We start from the raw sequence: 25659 nt of genomic DNA, 5'->3' as shown, positions 1-25659 counted from the left end.
GACAGGTTTATTGTCATATTTATATCAGCGTCTAAAGGACAAAGTAATCTACAAACGTAACAAAAGTAGACCACTTGACTTCAAGACTTTAAAGCTCAGCAATCAGTATTGTATGGGCACGTGGACAGATAAAAGTGGATCAATGAAAGAGAATACACTCCAGAAGGCCAGGTGCCTTCTGGACACACCCAAAGTGGCTCTCGCCTGTAATCCCAGCACTTTGAGAAGCTGAAGCAGGCAGATCACATGAGGCCAAAAGTTCAAGACCAGCCTGGCCATCATGGCCAAACTCCATCTCTAATAAAAATACAAAAATTAGCCGGGCATGGTGGCGTATGCCCGTAGCCCCAGCTACTCGGGAGGCTGAGGCAGAAGGATTGCTTGAACCTGGGAGGCAGAGGTTGCAGTGAGCCAAGATTGCATCACTGCACTCCAGCCTGGGCAACAGAGCAAGATTGTGTCTCAAAAAAAAAAAAAAACCCACAAAAAACAAAAGTGAGAATACACTCCAGAAATGGATGGAGAAAAGAATCTTTCCCACAGTGTTAGAATAACTTGATGGGGGGAGAAAAATGAACCTCAAGCCCTACCCTACATCACTACAAAAACTTACTTGAGATTGATAATAGACCTAACTATAAAAGCTTAAACATTTTATAAGAAAACAATACCACCATAACAATCTGGAGGTAGGCAGATTTATTTAGAAAAAGTCCATTTAAAAATTGATAAATTAAGACTCCAGTGGAAACTTCTGCTCAAAACACTATAAAAAAATCAAGAGTCAAGACACAATGGGGAAAATATTTGCAAAATAACTGACAAGGAATTTTATTCAAAATACATAGAGTTCCTATAACTTGGTAATAAAAACGAACCTAATTTAAAAATACACTCAAAGACATATTAATGGCCAATAAACACATGAGAACATGTTCATTAGTCAGAGAAATGCAGACTGAAACCACAAGATACCACGACATGCCCAGAAGTCACAATATTTGTGTGCAAATGTTCATAGCAGCTTTACTCACACTTGCCAAAAACTAGAAACCAATAAAATGTTCACTAACAGTAAAACAGATTAACAAATTATAGTATATTCATACAATGGAGTCCTACTCAGCAATAAGGACTGTTGAACCTCAACAATGTTTATGCTGAAAGAATTACAAAGCTCCAGGGAAGGAAATAAAAATGAACCCTAGTCTATGATGAAAACAACTGAGCTTGGTGGTAGTGGGAGATTGCTTAATTGCCTGGGTAGAGTAAGTGAGCTCCTTTTGTCCTGGTAAGGTGTGGGTGGAGAACCACTTACCAACATTATAGCTTAGATGTGTATATATATATGTAATTTCTTTTTTTTGAGATGAAGTCTAAGTCTCACTCTGTCGCCTAAGCTGGAGTGCAGTGACAATCTCGATTCCCCGCAACCTCAGCCTCCCAGGTTCAAGTGATTCTTCTGCCTCAGCCTTCTGAGTAGCTGGGACTACAGGCATGCGCCACCACTCCCAGCTAATTTTTGTATTTTTAGCAGAGACAGGGTTTCACCATGTTGGCCAGGCTGGTCTTGAACTCCTGACCTCAGGTAATCCACCCACCTCGGCCTCCCAAAGTGCTGGGATCACAGGCGTGAGCCACTGCGCCCAGCCGGATTTATGTATTTCAATTTAAATAAATTTTATCTAAAAAGGGCAGGTAGTTAGTAGACAGGTATGCCTAACTAGAATGGTGTTGTTGAAACTTGTATATAAAGGTTTAGTGTACCATTTTGTTTACTTTGTAGGTTTGAAAATTCTCCATGTTAAAACTGGGCGCAGTGACTCATGCCTGTAATCCCTGCACTGTAGGAGGCCGAGGCGGGCGGATCATCTGAGGTCGGGAGTTCCAGACCAGCCTGGCCAAGATGATGAAACCCCATCTCTACTAAAATTACAAAAAACTGTCCGGGCGTGGTGGTGTTGTGCCTGTTATCCCAGCTACTTAGGAGGCTGAGGCAGGAGAATCACTTGAACCCGGGAGGTGGAGGTTACAGTGAGCCAAGATGACACCACTGCACTCCAGCCTGGCGACACAGTGAGACTCCGTCTCAAAACACACACACACACACACACACACACACCCTCCGTATTAAGATGTTTACAAATCTAATATCTATTGTCTGGGCCCCTAGGCCATATATCCAACAATTTATCAGACATCCCTTGACAAGTCTGTTTGATGGTTTTCTTACCAACTTGAAGTCACATACCTCTAGCTTTGTGTTTCGAATTTCACCACAGAGTTCTGTTAAGAATCCAGGAAAATGGTGGCTATTGCACAAGTCATGATTTTTGCTTTTGAGACAGGGTTTCACTTTTGCTCGGGCTAGAGTAAAAGTGCAATCACAGCTCATTACAACCTCAAGTTCCTTTTATTTATTGTAGAGACAGGGTCTCCCTGTGTTGCTCAGGCTGGCCTCAAGCAGTCCTCCCACCTCAGCCTCCCCAACTTTTGGCATTACAGGTGTGAGCCATGGCGCCCAGTCCAAAGTTCAGTTTTGGAGTAAGAATTTGGACACCTGACCAGGCGCAGTGGCTCATGCCTGTAATTCCAATACGCTGGGAGGCAAAGGTGGGCATATTGCTTGAGGACAGGAGTTCAAGACCAGCCTGGCCAACATGGTGAAACTTTGTCTCTACTAAAAATACAAAAATTTGCCGGCTGTGGTGGCACATCCCTGTAGTCCCAGTTACTTGGGTGACTGAGGCATGAGAATCACTTGAACCTGGGAAGTGGAGGTTGCAGTGAGCCGAGATCACGCCACTGCACTCCAGCCTGGGTGACAGAACAAAAACGTCTTAAAAAGAAAAAAAAAAATTTTTTTGGACACTTGCCATCATTCAAGGCACTAGCACAGAGGCCTGTGGAGGGCCCTAAGGGAAGAAAATTAGAAAATTCAAACAAACTAATGGAAATGTTTTAGGAAATCACAGGACAGTCTCTGAAAGCAGGAAAGGATGGAATCCAAATTAACAGCACCTCTTCCATTATGACCAGAGGAAGGGCAAAGATGAGATTGCAAAGCCTGAAGCCCGGAACCCAAAAAATCAATCACAATTGTCCATCCAGGAGAATAAAACAGTATCACATTTCCACTTACGTGTCCATGACAGAAACTTGCTGACTGCTTACTAATGAACCCCCAAATTCACTCACCTGTTTTTGGCAAATGAATCTTGTGAATTACATATTGCACAGATATGTAATATTTTGCTTTTCTAGGAACACCATCTGTTTTTAATGAAAATTGAAATATTTTCCAACTGAAGCATATTATAAGATCAGAATATACATTTTCATAAGATTTTCAGCTTATTACATATTTGACTGTAGAACTAAAATGTTACCAAATAAAGAAAATGACAACGCCAAGTGTGATGGCAGAAGCCTGCATTCCCAGCTACTTGGGAAGCTGCAGCAGGACTACTTGAGCCTAGGAGTTCAAGGAAGCAGTATGCTATGATCGCACCTGTGAACAGCCACTGCACTCCAGCCTGGACAACAGAACAAGATCCTAAGTTAAAAATAATAAAATGATCAAGGTTATAAATTTTTTTCTACTTAATAGAAATAACCATTAATGGAATAAGGAAACTTATTTGAGTTTGATCATCCTCAACCAATGTTTTAAGAGTCTAGTCTATAATAAAGGTTGGGACCTAACACTTTTAAACTTCTAACTCCAAACTCATAAATACACATTGTTGTATTGATTTAAACTTCAGATATATAGTATTTGGTCAAGTAGGCTACTTTAAAAAACAGGGCAACAGAAAAGTTTCTGAATGTCACTAGACAATTAAACTTTTACTGAAGCGTAAATTGTGGTACAGAAATACATTTCAACTGATTTAAGTCCAACACCAGTGAAAGGAGAAATTATGGCACCAAAACTTTCCCTCTTCTATCACACCATGATTTAGATTATGATTCAATCTACATTTCTCTTTTCTAGGCTTTGTCCCATAAAAATCTGTGCAGTTTTTCAACATTAGAATTCTTAATTCTATTAGGAAAACAAAAACAAAACAAAAAAACCAAAACCAAACCAGACCTCAAGTCAACAAATCTATTGGGATATTGTTTACGAACAAAGTCCACCTTAAGCATTGGTCCTCAAAACAGAGCTCCTCAAAATATTAGGTGCTGTGCTCATTACAGAATCAAACTGATCACACTGATTGAAAACTTCCTCAATGAAATTTTCAATCAACAACATGCTTCAAATAAAAGTCAAACAGTGTTCCAACCACTTGATTTCAAACCAAGTAGATTTTAGGTTTAGAAACACTAAAAAAAGGTGTTTCATTTATAAATACGGAAGGAACAAAAACATCACTGCATCAATCCAGAAATTATCAAAATATTTAGAGGACAAGAAATATAAAATTTAGTCAACTTTGCTGTTTTCTCAGTTCCCTAAAATCCCAGAGTATCTGCAAATATGGCTAAAAGGTACCAACTCTTGAAAGCCTATATTACTACTCATTTCCCATTGAGTATTTTGGAATTTTATTATTCTACTTATTTATTCATATTCTACTTATTTATTCATGTATTCTGCTTTATGATGTTTATCTGAATAATATGGACAAATTCTCATTCTGGGCAGTCATTCATTTCATCCTATGAATGCCATGGTGAGGGAAACACCGTAGTTAAGAGGAACAGATGAAGTCAGAACACTCACATGCATCACAGTCACAGAACTTTAAGTCACAAGATGGAAAAGACATTGATTCTGCTTTGGATCAAAGTTTATAGAACACTACTTAATGGAAACTAGTGGAAATGGCTGCTAAAGGAAAAGTTAAGGTGAATGATCCAAGCTGACTTGATTTACTGAATCCAGAACAAAATTATGCTAAATCTCTCTGGTAATTAACTAAATAAAAATGATTTTATACTACTACTAAGTTAGTAAAGGCGTACTACTCATTAGACGCTAATCTCATTTACTGAGGAACACAGAATTGTATGTTTTCCACAGTTCAGCCAGTACACCCTAATCTCAATCTACAACTCTGGGTCTTCCCTGCTAATCAACTATTTTCCAAAAGAGCACATTACAATAAAAGAGAGGCTAAATTCCCAGGCCCTTTAAAGAATATTAAGCCCAGGGACCATCTCCCCCATTCCCCATCTGGGGTATAGAATTAGTATATAAACCGACAGTGTTAACAGTGTATTGCTTTATTTGGGGTCTTGGGGGAGACACCAGGGAGAGGGAAGAAATCAAAGGACTACAAATGCAGGGTCCAATACTGTTAAAATAGCAAATATGCAAAATGAGTAACTGGAATCATTTTCTTAAGGACTCAATTCATGGAAGAAAAACTTTAATTGCTGTTTCCAAAAACATCAGTATGAAGTAGAAATTGGTTTCAATAACATTAGTAAAGAATATGTTCTAGAAAGTGGAGGTAACTGGATGTAAAATTCTGGCAGCAATTTAATAGAACAGTCCTAGAGGGTTAGGCTGAGGCCAACACCTAATGAGGACGAAAGCCTTGTCTGTGGGGAATTTTGGATGATACTTGGAGAAATACTACACTGTGCATAAACCATACTGAGTTGCTTTCACAAGTGTTGTAAAGTTTCATATAGTAAAAGGTTTTTTCTACATGCACTTCAATTTCACAGCAAGAGTGGCAGAGAATACCTAAACACAGAAGAGAGCATTCATGCAAGATATCTAACTCCTTGATATAATAATGCATACAATTCAAAATGATTACACTATCATTACATCTAGGGCTTTCTGCAACTACACAGTGGTGGTTATGGAAAGCACTGCCCCCAGCATCGACATCTAGAAAGCATCCACCACCTTCTACATGTGTTCTCTTTTTGCGTTTTTTCTTCATTTTTCTTAATCAACTCTGCTGTTGTTGCTGCTTCTTAGCAAAACTGGTAAAAACAAAATTGTAATCATTGAACATAGCACTCTGGCAATCAAGACGCTTAAAACCTTCAATCTTCTGGGGCGAAGCAAGCACTGTGCGACATTTAGAACTCTGGGGGAAAAAATTAAATAACCGTTAGTGTTTGTAATCCAGAGAAGTATTTTCAACCAAAACAGTTAAGTGACAGACTTTTATCTTAATGAAACTAAGACATCTGAGTTTTTTTAGCTGCCTTCTTATGTGCTGGAGGGACCAGGGCATCTTATGGTTCCTCCCACCAGGCCTGTCAATAGCAGGACAGGAGGAACCCATCAGTTTGGCTAGACAGAAAACAAGGACTGACAGAGGTCTAATGAAACAAAGCTTCTCAGCTACCAGTAACCTCAAACAGTATTACTTCTGGATATCTGAGTGGCTGGTATATGTGCTATCTCAGAATACATCTTAGGCCTCACTGTCTCATTTCCTTTAAGATTTTAAAAATCCAATAACCTGATTAGTAATAAAATATAAAATTACCTGATTAACAAACAAGGTGGTCACAAATTTTCCTGGCTTGAAGACTTCTACAACTTTCCTGATCAGGTCATCATAGGAGGTCTGACTTAAGTTTGTTTCAAAGCTAACATAAGAAAATTCTGGTTCTGGAGTGATGTGAATAGTCCAATAAGTTCCCTGAGAGAAAAAGTTCACAGTGTTAAGAATGGAAAGACTATTACACATTTAAATAATTATTGAAGCAATATATAACTACTCACATCCGATTTCATTCCATTCATCGAATACCCACAAGGATTGAACATTGTGGCATCAATGACAGAACCTGGTATCAGGTCACGAATTCCACTCTCCTGGGGGGGAAAAAAGACCGAGTTTAACAAAGGTTTGACAAATAAACTTCAAATGAGTCCAAAATTTAGTCCCAGGGTGGGAGGAGGGAGAGGACCAGGAAAAATAACTAATGGGTACTAGGCTTAACACTTGGGTGATGAAATACTTTGTACGACAAACCCCCATGACACAAGTTTACCTATGTAACAAACTTGCACTTGTTACCCTGAACTTAAAAGTTGAAGAATGAAAAATAAAATTTAGTCCCCATGCAGAAGAATCCAGCAACAATTTATTACTAAAAATGCTTACACGAGTGACATCCTTTGCAGTAACACCATCTTTCATGTAGAACTGGTCCATAACTGCTGGGTCAAGCTCACTCATCAGAATTTCCAAGGTTTGATCTGGCTGACTGATTACCCGACTCTCTGGGAAATCCAGAGTATATAAGTACCTAAATAAAAGTTAAAAATACTTCCTAAAAATGACAATTGGCAGTTTAAATCTTACATAGGACAAGAAAAATCCACAAAATTGCATTAAACATACCAACAGTCAGAATTCATACGTCCCATACAATATGCTGCTCCATCTGTTGAGGGAAGAGAACGCAAAATAAATATAACACAACCATTTAATAGGATGGTTTGTTACCACCCTTCCACAATAAGCAGAATGATACTACTTGCCACTTATTAGAAATGTCATCCATCAGTGGACCGGGCATAATAGCCTGTAATCCCACCCCTTTTGGGGGAGGCAGAGGTGGGCAAATCACTTGAGGTCAGGAGTTCGAGACCAGCCTGGCCAACATGATGAAACCCCATCGCTACTAAAAATACAAAAATTAGCTGGGCATGTTGGCACACACCTATAATCCCAGCTACTTGGGAGACTGAGGCAGGAGAACTGCTTGAACCCGGGAGGCGGAGGTTGCAGTGAGCCAAGATCATGCCACTTCACTCCAGCCTGGGTGACAGAGCGAGACACCATCTCAAGAAAAAAGAAATGTCATCAGTGAAAGGAATGGAAACAGTAGGTGAATTCCCAGATAAGCAGGATCGACTGACTTCGTGGATATTTGCAGTAAATACCCAACACTCTGATTAGCCTGGTTTGGTTTCATATTAGATGTGCTAAGTTTGATTTTCATGCTTATGAGCGACTTTGTGCAAAGTTACTAAATTATCTTAGGTTTTCAGCCTTATCTAGGAAGTAAGGATGTTATCAGATAACCTTTAGTTCCCTGACCTCTATAAATAAAAGCTTAGTAAATGGATGAAAGAAACCCTTACGAAATTTCATTCAAGAAACACTCATTTACACTGTGCAATTTTAAAAAGCCAGGTCAATTATTATATAAAATGCTGGAGCAGAGCACTAGGCATTTTTCTGAAGGGAATCATATCCTTCTTCATATTGTCAAAGGACATTATGATCTATATGTTAAGAACCACTGAGGCTGGAGGACTGCTAGAGGGCAGGAGTTCAAGACCAGCCTGGACAACACAGCGAGACTCCGTCTCTACTAAAAATAAAATAAAAATTAGCTGGGTGCTTGAACTCAAGAGTTTGACAATGCAGTGAGCTATAATGATGCCTCTGCTCTCCAGCCTGGGAGACAAAGTGAAACTTGTCTCAAACAAAAACGCAAAAAGAACCACTGAGTGAGACACAAAGTAGAGTGACTGGCCAGATGAAGATGAACTCTCTCTATGCTATATGAAAAACCAGAGGTGGCAGGTGATCAATTCTAGATTTTAAAATTCCATCATTTAAACAGCACTGATTTATGATACACAATTATTTTTACAAGTACATGTGTATACATAATTTGCAATAAGCTATTAAGCTAAAAATATTTTATCTGATATTTTAATGCTCTTTATAAATTCTGCATATTTTGAATTAGAGGCTATATAAAGATCACTACTGTACTCCTAAAACATCCAAGTCAAAGTAAATATGGACCAGGTGCAGTAACTCACACTTGTAATCCTAGCACTTTGGGAGGCCAAGGCAGGTAGATCCCTTGAGCCCAGGCATTCAAGACCGGCCTGGGCAATATGGCAAAACCTCGTCTTTACTAAAAATTAAAAAAAAACTAGCCAGGTTGGGTGGTGCGCATCGTAGCCCCAGCTAGTTGGGAGGCTAAGGTGGGAGGATCACTTGAGCCTGGGATGTTGAGGCTGCAGTGAGCTGTGATCACACCACTGCACCAGCATGGGTGATAGAATGAGATCCCTGTCTAAAACAAACCAAAAAACCCACAAGAAAAGCAAGTATTAGTGTGTGTAGAATGCTATATCTGCATACGTATGCTCTCATATAGAAAGATCTCTGAGAGGTTGCACTTTCTATCTTTAAGAAGACAATAGGTTTATATTTTATTTAAACTTACTTGGGAAAATTGCATTAAGAAACTCTATTTCTTCCTGGAAATTCCGGTGTGGGTACCCTTGGTGAGACGGCTTCATGAAATTCTTACGAGAATAAAAGAAGCTCTTTATTAAAAAAGAAAAGAAAGAAAAAAAAGATAACTTTTAGATGTAGAATTCTATCACTTTTCCAAGCTAATCAGCTACTTTCCACATATCAAAACTCGGCAAAATCAAAACTCAAATTTTAGCTGGACATGGTAGCATATGCCTGTAGTCTCACTATGAGGAGGCGGGAGGATCACTTGGCCCAGGAGTCCAGCCTGGGCAACATACTGAGGCCCTATCTCTCTCTCTCTTTTTTTTTTAAGAAAGCCCAGTCTAGTGATGATGGGTCATAACAACTATTAACAACAAGTATATTCCTTTCTAGAACAGTAGTTCCTAAACTGAGCTTATTAACAGTCATATAAGCAAAAATTTGGGGGGGAATAACATATTAGTTTTAAGCATCAGTTAAGCACACATTGCTTTAGATTTTTTACAAGGATCAATTTGTAACAACAAAAACTGTATTGAGTACTAATGACAATCCATCCTTTCCTTATGAAGTTAAAGATTAAAATTCAGGCCGGGTGCAGTGGCTCACGCCTGCAATCCCAGCACTTTAGGAGACTGAGGCGGGTGGATCACCTGAGGTCAGGAGCAAAGAGACCAGCCTGGCCAACATGGTGAAACACCGTCTCTACTAAAAATACAAAAAAAATTAGCCAGGCATGGTGGTGGGCACCTGTAATCCCAGCTACTTGGGAGGCTGAGGCAGGAGAATCGCTTGAACCTGGGAGGCGCAGATTACAGTGAGCTGAGATTGTGCTATTGCATTCCAGCCCGGGAAACAAGAGCGAAACTCCATCTCAAAAAATAAAAATAAAAAATAAATAAATAAAATGTAACAACTGCTAATCAGAAAATTATACCCTAGGTAAAAACACCTTAGTTCTTGAAAAGTATGAGAATTTAACTCAATACTGACTGTTGCTCTTCAACCTAACTTCATTATGAAGACTGGACAATTTCGGTAATGACATTTTTCTTGCTTTTTCTTTTCTTACGATCTCTCTATTATTATAAGTAGCCATGTTAAGAAATTAACTACTGGAAGTGTCTGGCTTCTTTTCTTTCTCCCATTTGAATTTCATCCTAACTCATTCTCTGCTTCCTTCATATTTTCTGCTGTTCTTGAGAATCAGATCTCTTCCTTATGAACACCTTACCACGTGTTTGCATGCATTGTAACAAAGGCAGTAAGTATATAAACTTATTTACTTCGCATATTACAGGATAAGAACTCTAACACTTATGCCTGAAAAAAATATTTAAATGTTTGCTTACTTACTTGAATTGAGTCAAACCCACTGTAATCCCTAGCAAGCTTCAACAGGGGAACCAGTGCTTTCAGCAAGAGGGTGGTACCACATGTCTTCAAAATGAAACGTCTCTTGGAGACAAACATGCTACTCTCACTGCAGTTGAAAAAAGTCACAATATTATAACAATACTAACGTACTACTTACGGTGCAATCAACCAATTTAATTATCATTTACAATTTTGGCTAGTACTTTTAAATATTAGGATCTCAAGGAAGCAAGTAATACATTATTCTTTTCTTTTTCTAGTATACAAAACATCCCCAGGGCTTGGCACATGGTAAGCATTTTGATAAACATTCATATATTTGTAATATAAACTTAGTTTAAAAAAAAGAGGCCAGGCACGGTGGCTCACACCTGTAATCCCAGCACTTTAGGAGGCTGAGGTGGATCACCACATCAGGAGTTCAAGACCAGCCTGGCCAAGATGATGAAACCCCGTCTCTGCTAAAAATACAAAAATTAGCTGGGCACGGTGGCAGGCGCCTGTTAATACCAGCTACTTGGGAGGCTAAGGCAAGAAAATCGCTTGAACCTGGGCGGCAGAGGTTGCAGTGAGATGAGATTGCGCCAATGCACTCCAGCCTGGACAGACTGAGACTCCGCCTCAGGAAAAAAAAAAAGTGGGGGGGGCGGGGGGGCTGGAGCTGTTTAGTCCAGTATCCCCCTGCAAGGCCCATCACAATATATACTATAAGCATTCAAAGTATTTATTGAATAAATTAACTCTGCAACTATGAAAAAGGTGATATGCTTTTATATATCAATTAGACAACTGTATTTGTATAGAGAAGCTAACCTTCCCTTTGCCTGAACTTCTGATTAAGAGGTCCTTCTTTACCAATTGGGAGGAAAAGATGGCAACCACCTTAAACTGTCCGGTGAGGCTTCAAAACCTATGTCCTAGAAACATCCACGTTACACTACATGTTTCCTTTTATACCATATTTTTAAGAATAATGTAAAAAAAAGGCTGGGCACGGTGGCTCACGTGTATAATCCCAGCACTTTGGGAGGCCGAGGCGGATGGATCACCTGAGGTCAGGAGTTCAAGACCAGCCTGGCCAACATGGTGAAACCCCGTCTCTACTAAAAATACAAAAATTAGCCGGGCATGATGGAGGGTGCCTGTAATCCCAGCTACTCAGGAGGCTTAGGCTGGAGAATTGCTTGAACCAAGGAGGCGGAGGTTGCAGTGAGCTGAGATCACACCATTGCACTCCAGCCTGTGTAACTGAGTGAAACTCCGTCTCAAAAAACAAAACAAAACAAAAAAATCCCCAGAACTACAACTGAGAGGAACTTAACTGTTTCACATTATGATTAGGACTGAAATTAGCTACCTAACACTTGTTTTACAGGACTTACCTGAGTACATAAGCTTCCTGCTTGTCAGTTTTTGTCACACTTATGATTGAACATTGCACATCCTTCAAAAGTATGTCCCACTCAGATCTATCATTTAACAAAAAAATTATGATTAATCCACAATAGTACCCACCTACTCATAAAAATTACAAAGCTCAGACTTTTTCTCATGAAGACCACATTTTTAATTAATATTGTACACCAACTTTTAGTTTCTTTCAAAATAATCTATATTGACATATCCAGATAAATGATAGGTATATTATGCTATATATGAAACAAAAATTGGTCATCATACTATGTATTTACAAATTACTAAAAGAAAAATAGGGCAAAAAAATGTTCAAAGGTACATAAACTAAGGTAAACCATAACTAATCAATGATTATAGAAATTCAATGGGATACTTTGTCTATAAAATGTACAGATTTTTAACCTTAAGAAACACTTAAAGAAGAGCATAATTTTACCAATCTAATTGGCATAGAAATTTAAAAGCCTATCTGTCTGGACAGTGAGTGATGTTACTCTTACAGCACTCACAAAAAACTGGAATGACTTTGCCAATTACAAGCATACCTAGAAGATTTTGGGAATACTACGCCGCTCTCCAAATGCAATGAGAAAGCCCATTTAACAGGAAATGTGCAGTATAAGCAACCATAGCAATGAAGGTCATATGGACATGAAGAAACTAGTCCTAATTTGCCTGAGAATAGAATTAGGAAAGTGTTCATTCTTTCATTAGTGTGCCCATTATAAAAAGACAATGTAATTCCATGGAACAGCTTAACATGACAGACTATTATTATTTTTTGAGACAGGGTCTCACTCTGTAGCCCAGGTTGGAGTGCAGTGGTGCAATCACAGCTCACTTCAGCCTTGACCTCCCAGGCTCACGCAATTCTCTTGCCTCAGTCTCTCAGGTAACTAGAACCAGAGCCATGTGCCACCATGCCCAGCTGTTTGCCAGAAATATATTTTAGTCCGGGCCTGGTGGTTCACGCCTGTAATCCCAGCACTTTGGGAGGCCAAGGCGGGTGGATCACTTGAGGTCAGGAGTTTGAGACCAGCCTGACCAACATGGTGAAACCCTGTTTCTACTAAAAATACAAAAATTAGCCGGGCGTGGTGGCAGGTGCTTATAATCTCAGTTACTCAGGAGGCTGAGGCAGGAGAATCGCCTGTAATTCTAGCTTAAGCTCAGGAGTTTGGGATGGCTTAAGCTCAGGAGTTTGAGACCAGGCTGGGCGATAGAGCAATACCCTAGTCTTTAAAAAAAGAAGAAAAATTTTTAAGCCCTATGATTTCTGATAGGCCATTGCTCTATACTCACAAAAATGGCAATTTTTTTTTTTTTTTTGAGACTGAGTCTTGCTCTGTCACCCAGGCTGGAGTCCAGTGGCATGATCTCTGCTCACTGCAACCACCACCTCCCAAGCAGCTGGGATTACAGGCACGTGCCACCATGCCTGGCTAATTTTTGTATTTTTAGTGGCGACAGGGTTTCACCATGTTGGCCAGGCTGGTCTCGTACTACTGACCTCAGGTGATCCACCTGCCTCGGCCTCCCAAAGTGCTGGGATTACAGGCGTGAGCCACCGTGCCCAGCTGGCAAATCCTTTGTTAACCAGATAAGACCTTTTGAGCAAAATCCAACAGCAAAATGTTTTATTCGTTTGTATTAAAAAGCAAGCACAACACCAAACATGCCTGGTAGAATTTTGTGCCTGTCTCACCATTTTGCTATAAGAAACTGTTACTGACCCATCTGCGTACCAATACCCATCCAAAAATCTTTAATGTGTTAGGCTTGCTAATGATTACAGAGCTGAGTTCCCGTATTTGACTATAACATGACTAGGCCACTTTTTAAAAAGAGCTACTAAAAAGTTTTAAGGTTCTTTAAAAAGGGTGCTAACAATTTGTTCATATATGGAAAGAATACATATGCGGGACATATACTGTGACAACACTTGAAATTACCCCTGGCTTGTGTGGTGGCACACGCCTGTAATCCCAGCTACTCCGGAGGCTGAGGCAGAAGAATCACTTGAACCATGAAGGTGGAGGTTGCAGTGAGCTGAGATCTCGCCACTGCGTACCAGCCTGGGCAACAGAGGGAGACTCCGTCTCAAAAACAAACAAACAAAACAAAAACAACAACAAAAACTTGGCCAGGCACAGTGGCTCACCTGAGGTCAGGAGTTTGAGACCAGCCTGGCCAACATGGTGAAACCCCATCTCTACTAAAAATACAAAAATTAGCTGGGCGTAGTGGTGGGCACCTGTAATCCCAGCTACTCTGGAGGCTGAGGCAGGAGACTGAACGCGGGAGATGGAGATTGCAGTGAGCCGAGATCACACCACTGCATTCCAGCCTGGGTGACAAAAGTGAAACTCCATCTCAAAAAAATAAACTTTACTCGTGGGAATGAAATCCTGCTTCACTTCACTAAGATAAATTTACAAAATCCTTGCAAAAATTATCTACCATTAAGACTCCCATTGCTGAATATGAAGGTAAATAAAAATACCCACTATGATTTAAGTATTAGAAGCATTAAAATTTCAGATTTTTTAAGAGCTTATCTAATTCAGGTCCATCAATAATGCTACCTGTTTAAGTCATCACCTACTGACTTCCCACTATAACTTATTCTTGCACATATTCCTTTTTACCCACTGGACGCACTAACAAATCCCACCCTCCCTTTCTCAGTTATATTCACCATTTCTATTAAGACTTTTAAACATGTTCCATGGCTGAACTAAACAGTATAACAGTCTTTTCCTTTCTTATTTTTGTTTTCTCTTTTTTTAAAGGCTGTTGTGGCCAGGCACTGTGGTTCAGAGAGGCCAAGAAGGAAGGATCACGAGGCCAGAAGTTCAAGACCAGCCTGGGCAACAGAGCAATAGCCAGTCTCTTAAAAAGAAAAAAGGCAGCTGGGAGTGGTGGTGCAGGCCTGTAGTCCCAGCTACTCGGTAGGCTGATGTGGTAAGTTTGCTTGAGCCCAGGAGGTGGAGGGTGCAGTGAACCATGGTCACAACACTACACTCCAGCCAGGGTAACAGAGCAAGACCCTCTCTTAAAACAGAAAGTATTCACCCTTACAACTTGTAGCACAGATACTGTGAGGCTGAGTACGGAGGCTGAGGCGGGAAAATGGTGTGAACCCGGGAGGCGGAGCTTGCAGTGAGCCGAGATCATGCCACTGCACTCCAGCCCCGGCTACAGAACAAGGCTCTGTCTCAAAAACAAACAAACAAACAAACAAACAAAAAACGATTCCCTTCTCTCGTTGTTTTAGACATCTGCCTAACTGCCACAGCTGCTAAAGGCCTACAAGGGGATTGGAGCAGAACAGAAAAAAAAAAAAAGCAAAAAAGAGATTTCCTCCACTCTGATTCAAAGGGGCCTCTCATTCTTTCTTTGCAGACCAGAACTGGAGAGCCTTTCTTGGAACTATTTTTGCCTGCCCCTACTGTTCAGTTCTGGGTTTCTGGCAAGCCCAGGAGAAATCAGTGAGGAGATACCGGAGAGGAAAAAAAAAAAACAGGAAATTCACTGCTGGTTCAGTGGAATTTAAAGTTCTGGCTTTCTTCTCCATTTCACCTGCTAAAATTTACTTCTCAGAGTCCTTGGATAGCTGCTCAACAATGCATTCTGTCCAGGGCTTATTAATTGCATTTTAATAAGAGAAGACAGTGTAGCATGCTTCTTCTGTAATGGCAGAGAGAAATAACCTTTTGTTTTCTGAGCCAGTCTCACTATCACCCAGGCTGGAGAACAATGGCACAATCACAGCTCACTGCAGCCTTGGCCTCCCACGCTCAAAGAGATCCTCTCACCTCAGCCTCCCAAGTAGCTGGGACCACAGGCATGTATCACTACACCTTACTAATATATTTTTAATTTTTTCTGTAGAGATGAGGTCTCCCTATGTTGCCCAGATTGGTCTCAAACTCCTGGGCTAATGAGATCCTCCCATCTCAGCCTCCCAAAGTGCTAGGATTACAGGCACATGCCAACCCATTGGCTTCAAAATGCTCTTACACTCACTCATCATCAGTTAATAAAATTCTCCATCCAAACCTTTCCTCAACAAATAGTAATGCTCCAGTAATCAGAATTTTTCATAGTATCAAAAGAAAGCAATTACTTCAAGCAACCTAGGACAAACAGTTAAACTGTCTATCAACCTAGTGATGATAAAGACATTTACCAGAGCTGCTAGGCTCAAGAAAAATAAATCAGAGGGCAAGATAGATGAAAGAAAAAAGAAGTCAATACAATGCTATACATGTACATAAAAGAGGTGAAAAACTGCAACAGCTGAAAATTTCAGCACAAATTATTTCTATCACATTTCTGTGGGAAAAAATGGCCTGCTTTTGTAAATAAAGCTCTACTGGAACCTAGCCACACCCATTCATTTATACATTGACTATGGTTATTTTCTCCCTATAAGGGCAGAGCTAAGTAATTGCAACACAGACTGTCTGCCTTGCAAAATTTCAAATTTACTCTCTAGTCCTTTACAGAAAGTTTGCTGACTCTTGTTTTGGAGGAAAGGTTTTCAGTGGTCTGCTTTCTGATCAAATTAATGATGGAAAAGACAAAGTGCTTTATACAGTCGACAGAGCCATTTTCTAAATCAGGCTGCAGTGAGCCAAGATCATGCCACTGCACTCCAGCCTGGGCAACAGAGTGAGACTGTGTGTCAAAAATAAAAAAGATAGTATTAAGCTAGAATGTTTTATCAGGCTCAGTAGTGATGGTGGTCTTGTCTCTGCTTCATTCCCAAGTATACTACACCCTGAGACTTTGAAACACTAGTCTATTATAAACTATTTATAAAACTGATCTATTTGGCAATCCTTGCTGTTTAAAGAGTCAATAAATCAAATTGATGGATATAAAGCAGAATCAAGAGAGAAGCAAGACAGCAACATGATTTTGGGATTTGTTCACATTACAGATCACATAATACTGATCTAGTCATTAGAAATTATTATAAAGCTATTCAAGCACACAATTTTCGTTTTTTTTGAGATGGAGTCTTGTTCTGTTACCTAGGCTGGAGTACAGTGGTACGCTATCAGCTCACTGCAAACTCCGCCTCCCAGGTTCAAGCAAATCTCCTGCCCCAGCCTCCAGAGTAGTTGGGATTACAGGCATCTGCCACCATGTCAGGCTAATTTTTTTTTTGTATTTTTAGTAGAGAAGGTGTTTCACCATGTTGGCCAGGCTGGTCTCGAACTCCTGACCTCAAGCAATCCACCCGCCTCAGCCTCCCAAAGTGCTGGGATTTGGGATTACAGGCATGCACCACCATGCCTGGCCCGAAGCACACAATTCTTAGGTGCTTATAAAACACAAAGAAATATGTAGATTGAGTATTTCCTGATTTGAATTCCTTTTTCTCATCTTAAATGCCACCTCTTTGATCTAACTCAGTGGTTCTCAACTTGTAATAATTTTGCCACCCAGAAGACATGTGGCAACATTTGGAGACATTTTTTATCACAACTAGGGTGGTGGTGGTGTTGCCAGCATGCAGTGGATAGAGGCCAGGGACACTGCTACACACGGTATAATTAACAGGATAGTCACTGACAACAGTGAATTATCTGAACCAAAATGTCAAGAATGCTGAGGTTGAGATACCCTAATTTCACTTAAAAACTAGATACTAAAATATTAAATATAATCAGAGATCATAATAAATGATCCCAAAGAAAAATAGATGTTCTATATTAATAACAGCACACAAATTGTATGTCTGAAAAACAACACTTTAGTGGCATGCCACATTTTATATTTAAAACATTTTCTTAGAGGCTGAGGTCTAATAAAAATAGAACTTAGGAATGTCTACAGCAACAAGATAATTATATTATAACAAGACTTCTCTATGTCGCCTGATTAAATGCATTTTGGGAGCCCAAGGCAGGCGGATCACTTGAGGTCAGGAGTTCAAGTCCAGCCTGACCAACATAGCGAAACCCCGTCTCTACTAAAAATACCAAAATTAGCCAGGTGTGGTGGTGCAGGCCTGTAGTCCCAGCTACTCGGGAGGCTGAGGCAGGAGAATCACTTGAACCCAGGAGGCGGAGGCTGCAGTGCACCAAAAATCACACCATTGCACTCCAGCCTGGGAGACAGAGCAAGACAAGTGTGTCTCAAAAAAAGAAGTAAATGACTGAGCTCAAGTATCTTGAACAAGAGTCCCAAGCCTACGTAACAGGGAAAAACATCTCTTCCACAAATGGTGCTGGGAAAAATGGATGTCCACATGCAAACAAAATTAAGTTGGACTTTTACCTTACATCATAAACAAAAATTAACTCAAAATGGATCAATGACCTAAACATTAACAGTGAATAAAACTCCTAGAAGACTACATAGGGTAAATGCTTCAGGGCATTACATTTGGCAATGATTTCTTGGATATGACATACAATAAAATAAAAAACAGACAAATGGAACTTGAAAATCTAAAATGTAAACATTTCTATACATCAAAAGAAACGAGTGAAAAGACAACCTACAGGATAAAATACTTGCAAGTCACCTCATAAGGGGTCAATATCCAAAGTAAAAGAAACACCTACACACAACTCAACAAAAAAAGTGATTAAAAAATGGACAAAGAGACCAGGGGCGATGGCTCAATCACTTGAAGTCAGGAGTACAAGACCAGCCTAGCCAACATGGTGAAACCCTGTCTTTTACTAAAAATACAAAAATTAGCCAGGCATGGTGGCGCATACCTGTAGTACCCACTATTAGGGAGGCTGAGGCAGGAGAATCACTTGAACCTGGGAGGTAGAGGTTGCAGTGAGCTGAGATGGCACCACTGCACTCCAGCCTGGGTGACTGAGACTGTCCAAAAAAAAAAAAGACAAAGGACTTAAATACAGAAGGATCCCATTAGTGCAGGGTTATGCTCTAATCACCTGGAAACTGAATACATAGATGCTATTCCAATACCCAGTTAGGTCAGACACTTTCTGAGGATGATGCCTGCAAATTTTTATTTGAAAAGCTTCCAGGTCATTAGATTACTCATTACTTCCTAATGTAAAACCAGCTGGTTTCAGAGTTCGTGTAATTTATCCAAAGTCACTGCAGCTTCTCAATTCTGCTCTTACCTCATATTTTTAGGTCTGTTTTAGAGACTCTCATTACAGTACATTCATCAGGGTGCCTCTACCCCAGGTAGTAAGCAGTCTTTAGGTAAAAGGCATCCTAAAACCAGATCATTCTTGAGTAAAGCTGGACTGACCAGAAGTTAGATTCTGAGGATGCCTTCCTGGGGCAGTGAATTCAGATACCCTGAGAAATAAGTCTCCTCCTTTTGTTCAAAGATATGAACCTATTATAATCACATTATTGCTATTCTATCTCAAATTTTTACCCCAAATCGGGATACTCCTCTCAGTTTTCTGCTACTTTCAACATGTGCTTCATAAAGATACATGGTTTGTAAACAACAGTTGAAATATTTTCGTTGTTGTTGAGACAGGGTTTCACTCTGTCACCAGATGGAGCGCACTGGTGCAATCTCATTTCGCTGCAGCCTCGATCCCCCAATGGCTCAAAAAAATCCTCCCACCTCAGCCTCCTGAGTGGCTGGGACTGCAGACATGCACCAGGATGGACCAGCACGCACAGATAATTTTTCAATTTTTTTTGTAGAGTCAGGATTTCACTATGTTGCCCAGACTGAGTTCTCAAACTCCTTGGCCTCTCAGAGTGCTGGGATTAGACATGAGCCACCAAGCCCAGCCATGAAACCTTTTTCAAACTGCTGGGAGGAATGTAACGAGCTTTATTCTTTAGTAGGAAGCATTTCTACTCTGAAACATTACACTAAAAGGTTTTTTGGCAATGGTTTGTAAATTCCTTCAACGTAAATTATTGATATTGCAATAATACTGCATAATGATGTAGTCAAGTAAGTCATGAGTTTGGGAAAAGTTAAGGTGAGGTATGACTATCTTTGCAACTGCCCCAATCCTTTACTAAAAATTATGTTTTAGTTTATAAAATCTGAGTAAAGCACAGTAATAGGATTTCCAGTCCTGAAAAATCACTCTTTTCTCAGCAAAATTTTCTATTTTCTAACAGATTTCCTCCTTACTACTCTCAGCCTCCCTACAGCTGCCATTTCTTATATAAAAGGTTTTTGTTTGTTACAGCACTTTGATCCAACAACTAAACCATTTTTTAAACGGTCACTGATTTTTATTCAACATCCCTAAAATCTGAAAAATCAGAGAAAACTGCAGGTTACCCCTAAGAAACTGCCTCTCCCTTAATTGTCCTTTATTCATCTGGATATACCTAGACTGCTGCTTTTCTCCAACAGTATTGTTTAACCCAAGCTATATCATAAAAGATTTTTCTTTGTTAAATTTCTCAGTATACATAATTTGTTCACTTAAGATAAATTATCTTAAATGGTCTACAAGAGGGAAGCAGTGTTTTGTAAAAAGGTGTACATTCAGAAAGGATTCCAGCTTAACTTGGCATTAAAGCTTGGACTGATGAGCCAAGTTTGTTTAAAGTGAATTCTATTCCCTCACATCACACACAAAATCAATTCCAGATGGATTGCTGATCTAAATAAGAAAGGTAAATATCGTGTAGGAGAAAAAAATATTTCAGACTTTGGGATGAGAAAACCGAGGGAAGTATGTTGTTTCCCAGAAGAATGTGTGAAAAAGGTTGGATATTTTCTCCCTTGAATTACACAGAACACTCCAGTGAAACCATCTAGGCCTAGATTATTGACTGATTCAAGTTATTTAGGTGTTCTAGGACTGTTTTAGGTTCTCCATTTCTTCTTGCGTTAGTTTTGGAAAGCTATTTTTCCAGGATTTTTTTCTCCCTAATATCCTTATCTTGTTATCCTTTTAGCATCAATACTAATGCTCTTTTTGGACATTTAAGCCTTTCACTCTCTTAATCGTTTCTATGTCCCTATGTTTATTATGCTTTATAAACAGATTTGTTTATTTTAATTCAGTCTGTTATCTTTTAACCTACTTTTAGTTTATTCACATCTTAATAGAGCCCAGGAGGTCAAGGCTGCAGTGAGCCATGATCCTGCCACTGCACACCAGCCTGGGCTATAGAGAGATCCCGCCTTTAAAGGGTTAAAGATAACACTTTAAGTACTACATACAAAATATTAACTTATTTATTCTTCACAACTTCCATGAGCTATGTACCATTATTGTCTCCATTTTACAGATGAGGAAACAGCTCACACAGCTATTAAATGCTGTTTGAATTCAAATCTTGTTATTCCAGAGGCTATGCACTTAATCACGTCATTTGAGTAAAACATGTCATGCTTTATTCTTCTAGATGACCGATTATCCTTCCCTGGGGTCTCTGGGGCTGGCCCCATGTCCCCACAGACCAGACTCCATCCATGATACTCTCTTTGCTAGGCTGTTCATTTTAGGTGATTCAAGGAACACCTACTATTTCAGGCTTTTTTTCAGATCCTGGTAAATAACCTAACCACTTGAGTGGTCACTGAAAAATGTTCCAACGAAGGTTATCACGGGACCTTAGTTAAATCAACAGATTTTTCAGTTCTTGCTTAACTTGCTTTATCTACAACAGTTACAATGTGGCAGTATACTACCAGTAGTTGTTCAATGAATGTTACATGCCCACAAAATGGATGGCACTAAATCATCTACACAAGGGAATATTTTGTCCTTCAAAGTTTAACTTTGGCCATGATTTTAAGAGCCACACTGGAGCAGTAAAACAATTTGGGCTAATTAAAGTACAAAGTAAAAAGGGTTCTTAAACATTTAAAGAAAGCAGGCTGCTTTGTAAAAAGCCTCTTCCTCCTCTCTCCACTTTGACTCAGGAAGCTCTAAATAGCCAAACCGCCAAGAACTTGGGGAGAACAAAACCTTCTTCCCTTTAAGAACATGTACTTACTATTATTTAAGGGCTCAAACATTTAAAAAGCCAAAGTGACAACTTGTTACTCGTTTTCTAGGACTGTTCTTACCCATTAGTTTTTCCTTGCCAAGATTTTCTAAGTTAATTATCCTGATCACAATCGTTTCACCAAACGCCTATCACAAATATCATCTTTCTCATCTGTGAAATGAAGGAAATACTCAGCTTCTCCATGACCAAACTCCGCTTCCTATAATCTACACGTGACCCTGGCACGTAGTAAGCGCTATAGACATTTTAAGTGTCACACGAAGCTTGAAAAAATGAGACGTGTGACATTTTAGCTATCACTAGTATTTTTTTCTACAACGGAATCGTTCAAGATATACTGCTAGAAACCGAGTTTCCCATCGTGCCTTAAAGTCTCGGTAGCACGTGTCTGCCTGGATTCCCTTTTCCAGTTGCTTTTTGTCAAGGGACAGCTCCAAGAACAGCTAACATTCCTAAAACGCCCATTGGTCCGCACCCTGGGGCCAGGCTCTGAGTCCGGCCCAGGAGCCCATTGGTCGCCGCCTCTCAATGAAGCTGGCCACGCCGGTTACTCAGCTGCACCGCCACCCTAGCCGCACTTGTGCGCAGAGGAGCCGGGGATCCGGTGGCAGGGCCTAGGAAGGCCATGGGTGGGCCACCGGTGCGACCGCCGCCAGGAACAAGGCCCAAGCATCCACGGGATCTCTAGGCTTTTATATAAGCATGGATTTCCACAGCAATAACAACTAAAACGCCTCTTCGGCGCGGTCGGCCCAAGTATCTCTCGCGTGACGGCCCGCAGTGGGAGTGGGCCCCAGATTCCTTTGCTCAAGCTTAAGGCATTAGAGGCATTATGTCCTGGGGCAGGCGGGCCTCCCTCCACCCGCACCTCTCCCGCTCCGCTCCGCCGGCTCCGTAGCAGGTTACACAACACAAGGTCAAGAGATTGGGGAGCAGCCCTCGGCGGGCTCAGCGGCCGTGTAGAGGGCGGCCCCGGGGACTGCGCCGTCTGCCCAGCCGCCCCGAAAAGGCTCTGGCACAGAGCACGTTAGGGCAGCGGTGGGGCCCCGCCACTGCGACATAACTGCTCCCGCCCAATCCCCGCCGCCCGAACGCCACATGCTGCCCGCGGCCGCCGCGGGTGGGAGGCCTGTTCGCCAGCCCCTTAGACAAGGCCGGGAGGGCCCCTCCTATCCGCGCCCGAGGCAAGAACGAGCGCCGCTCCCGCCCTCCATTCCCCGAAGCGGGCACGCCCGAATTAGCGCCTGACTAAGCCCGCCGAGCCACACCTGCCGGAGGCAACCCGCGCAGGCGCCCCCGACCCCCACCTGGGGCCCCTGCCGCCAGCTACTACGGAGGGGAATGTCCGGAGGCGCGGGCCGCAAAACCACCCCGGGCCGCGCCGCCCGCCGCCCAGCGCGGGACGTTACCTGAGCACGCGGCCGCGCCTGCCTCCTCCCCTCCCCCAGGGCAATGCCAGGCGCGGCAACTACGGCGGGAGAAGCCGGCTCCGGCGCGTGGACATGGCCGCTCTCCCCCAAACCGCGCACCTTCCAAGGCCGCCGAAGCGACCCCCGGCCGCAGACCTGCCCCCACCTGAAAGCTGAGGGATCTCGGGCCCCACCCGTGGCTGGTGCCTTGGCGGCGGCGACAGCCTCCAGGCCCGGATGTCAGCGAGGGACCCACCTTGGGATAGTGCGAAGATCCCCAGATCCTTGGTTTGCGTCGGGCTGCTGCCGGGAGAACCAAACCTCCAGCAGCTTCTCGGTCCCTTCGAAAAAATGTGCAGCTTCCATCACCGTGAGACTAGCGAACAACCAACAACCACAGAAAATCAACTAAATTAAACCTCTTCTCCCGCCGCTGCCGCCGCCGCTGCGGATTGTTCCAGCTGTGTTACTAAAGTTCAGGTTCCTTTTTTTTTTTTGCTATAATTTTATATTAACTTTTTTTAAAAAAGGACTAATAAAATTTTCCCGGCTTTGTGTGAGCGAAAGTTGAACGTGAGTCTTTTGGAAATAGAGGCAGATACAGTTCAGTCTCTTGTATTCCGCTGCTTTCCCGTTAGAGAGAGTAGAGCGAGCGCTAGCTAATGTCGCCGGCCATACTGTGTAAGCGAGAGCGCTGCGTGAGCACTGCCCTTATATATTCCGGCTCCCCCAAAAGACCAGGAAGTGACGCATTGTCCCACCTCCACAGCCCATAGCTGCTGCCGCCTGTCAATCACTCGCGGCCGAGTGGCGGCTGGCTGGCCGAGGGCCTGGCGGAGAGCGCGGGGAGCTGCCCACTGCGCTGCGGCTCGGGCTCTGGCCGGCTCCTGAGTGGGAGTCGGTGCTGTGATGTCCAGCTGGGGACTAGAAACCTCGGATCGAATGCAGAGTGGGTGGGGAGAGCGGGAACGGAATGAGGAAAGGCTGTGCAGAGCTGTTTAGAAAAAAAAAAATGATTAGCAGAAAACATGGGTGGGTCCTTAGGGGTGTTGCCGGGGTTCAGCGGGGACGGTGGCCAGCGCTGGGTTGGCGTGGTGGTTTTAATCTTGTGCAGTTCACCGCGACAGCTGAGGTACTTGGCCATTCTTTAAAGTGTGTTTTCCCAAGGCGAACGCAGCCAGGCGTTAAAACTAAACATTTGTCCGTGACGCGCACGTTGCCAGGGGTCGAATTAGAAGGCGCTTTAATTCTGCTCACGCCTTGGCTGATGTGCGAATGAATGCAGCCCTCGGCTGGTTTATACAATAGCCAGAAGCATTGTCTTCCCATTTCAGAAGAGAAAAGCAACGTGGCGCCCAGCCTTGGAGGGCTCCAGCTCTACCCACCTCCCACCGTGTGGCTCGCCATGCCTCCGAATTGGCTGAGCACAGCAGTCTCCGGGAAGCACTGGCAACTCCGTTGCTCCATTAGCTCAACTGGTGGGAATTTATTCAGCAAAACTACTTCTAGAAACTGAATGTGTTAAATGTAATCTGAACTTATTTGATCATGTTTTTCTTTGAATTTTATCAAGCTGATGTATTAATTGATGGAGGTTCTCCTTACCCCCCAAAATTTACAGTGCTATCTTCCCATGTGCTTAAGAAGGATTTACCTGGAAATTAATAAAACAGGGATTCCAGAGCTATCACTGGTGGTAACTTAAATAACTATCAGTCTAATATTTTATAAATGTTAAGTATAAAATAGTCGTCAAGCCATGGTCAAACAGTTTAACCTCAGATGGCAAAACTGTGGTAACAAAGTTATGACTTTTACTTGGAAATATGGGAGGAAAAAACCCAAGCTGACGTAAAAATTGCTATTGTCACAAGACAAAAGGACTTTTCGCTATCATCCTTAGAAAAGAACTTTCCCCAAAGTGAAATAAGATGATGTCAACATGAAAAATCCACTGAAAAAGACATGGTTTGGGTTTGCACTCTAGATACTCTGTAGAATAGCACTTGTCTTACAAGAACGTGGATTCACGTGTCTCCGTGAAACCTGTTGAAAGAAGCTATGTTGTGAGCTAGGTACATAAACTACTCTTGCCATGTTTTGTTTGTTTGAGACTGAGTCTCGCTCTGTCGCCCAGGCTGGAGTTCAGTGGCGTGATCTCGGCTCACTGCAACCTCTGCCTCCTGGGTTCAAGCGATTCTCCTGCCTCAGCCTCCCGAGTAGCTGGGATTACAGGTGCATGCCAACATACCTGGCCAATTTTTGTATTTTAGTGGAGACAACATTTCACCATGTTTGCC

The 25659-nt window shown here is 41.8% G+C and overlaps 1 protein-coding gene across 1 annotated transcript; it reads right to left on the bottom strand.

Moving 5' to 3' along the window:
* Nucleotides 1-3820: 3820 nt before the first annotated feature.
* Nucleotides 3821-24380, bottom strand: AMD1 (adenosylmethionine decarboxylase 1). Its single transcript, XM_054493633.2, has 9 exons — nucleotides 23616-24380; nucleotides 11960-12046; nucleotides 10557-10683; nucleotides 9184-9286; nucleotides 7332-7374; nucleotides 7092-7236; nucleotides 6707-6799; nucleotides 6468-6623; nucleotides 3821-6059 (listed from the first exon to the last, which is right to left on the bottom strand). Exons 1-9 carry the CDS (start codon nucleotides 23723-23725, stop codon nucleotides 5919-5921), a joined length of 1005 nt encoding a protein of 334 aa, XP_054349608.1. The 5' UTR covers nucleotides 23726-24380; the 3' UTR covers nucleotides 3821-5918.
* Between the last annotated feature and the right edge of the window lie 1279 nt (nucleotides 24381-25659).

This window comes from Pongo pygmaeus, chromosome 5 (assembly GCF_028885625.2).
Source record: "Pongo pygmaeus isolate AG05252 chromosome 5, NHGRI_mPonPyg2-v2.0_pri, whole genome shotgun sequence".
In the NCBI taxonomy this organism is placed as follows: Eukaryota; Metazoa; Chordata; class Mammalia; order Primates; family Hominidae; genus Pongo; species Pongo pygmaeus.
The sequence above is the reverse complement of the archived record's forward strand: the minus strand, read 5'-3'. Positions and strand labels throughout refer to the sequence as shown.

Coding starts and splice junctions, on each gene's coding strand:
- AMD1 (XM_054493633.2), bottom strand. CDS start 23,725: ATGGAAGCTGCACATTTTTTCGAAGGGACCGAGAAGCTGCTGGAGGTT. Junction 7,237..7,331: donor CGTATGAATTCTGACTGTTG/GTATGTTTAATG, acceptor ACTTTTATTTAG/GTACTTATATACTCTGGATT. Junction 6,060..6,467: donor CCACCTTGTTTGTTAATCAG/GTAATTTTATAT, acceptor TTTTTCCCCCAG/AGTTCTAAATGTCGCACAGT.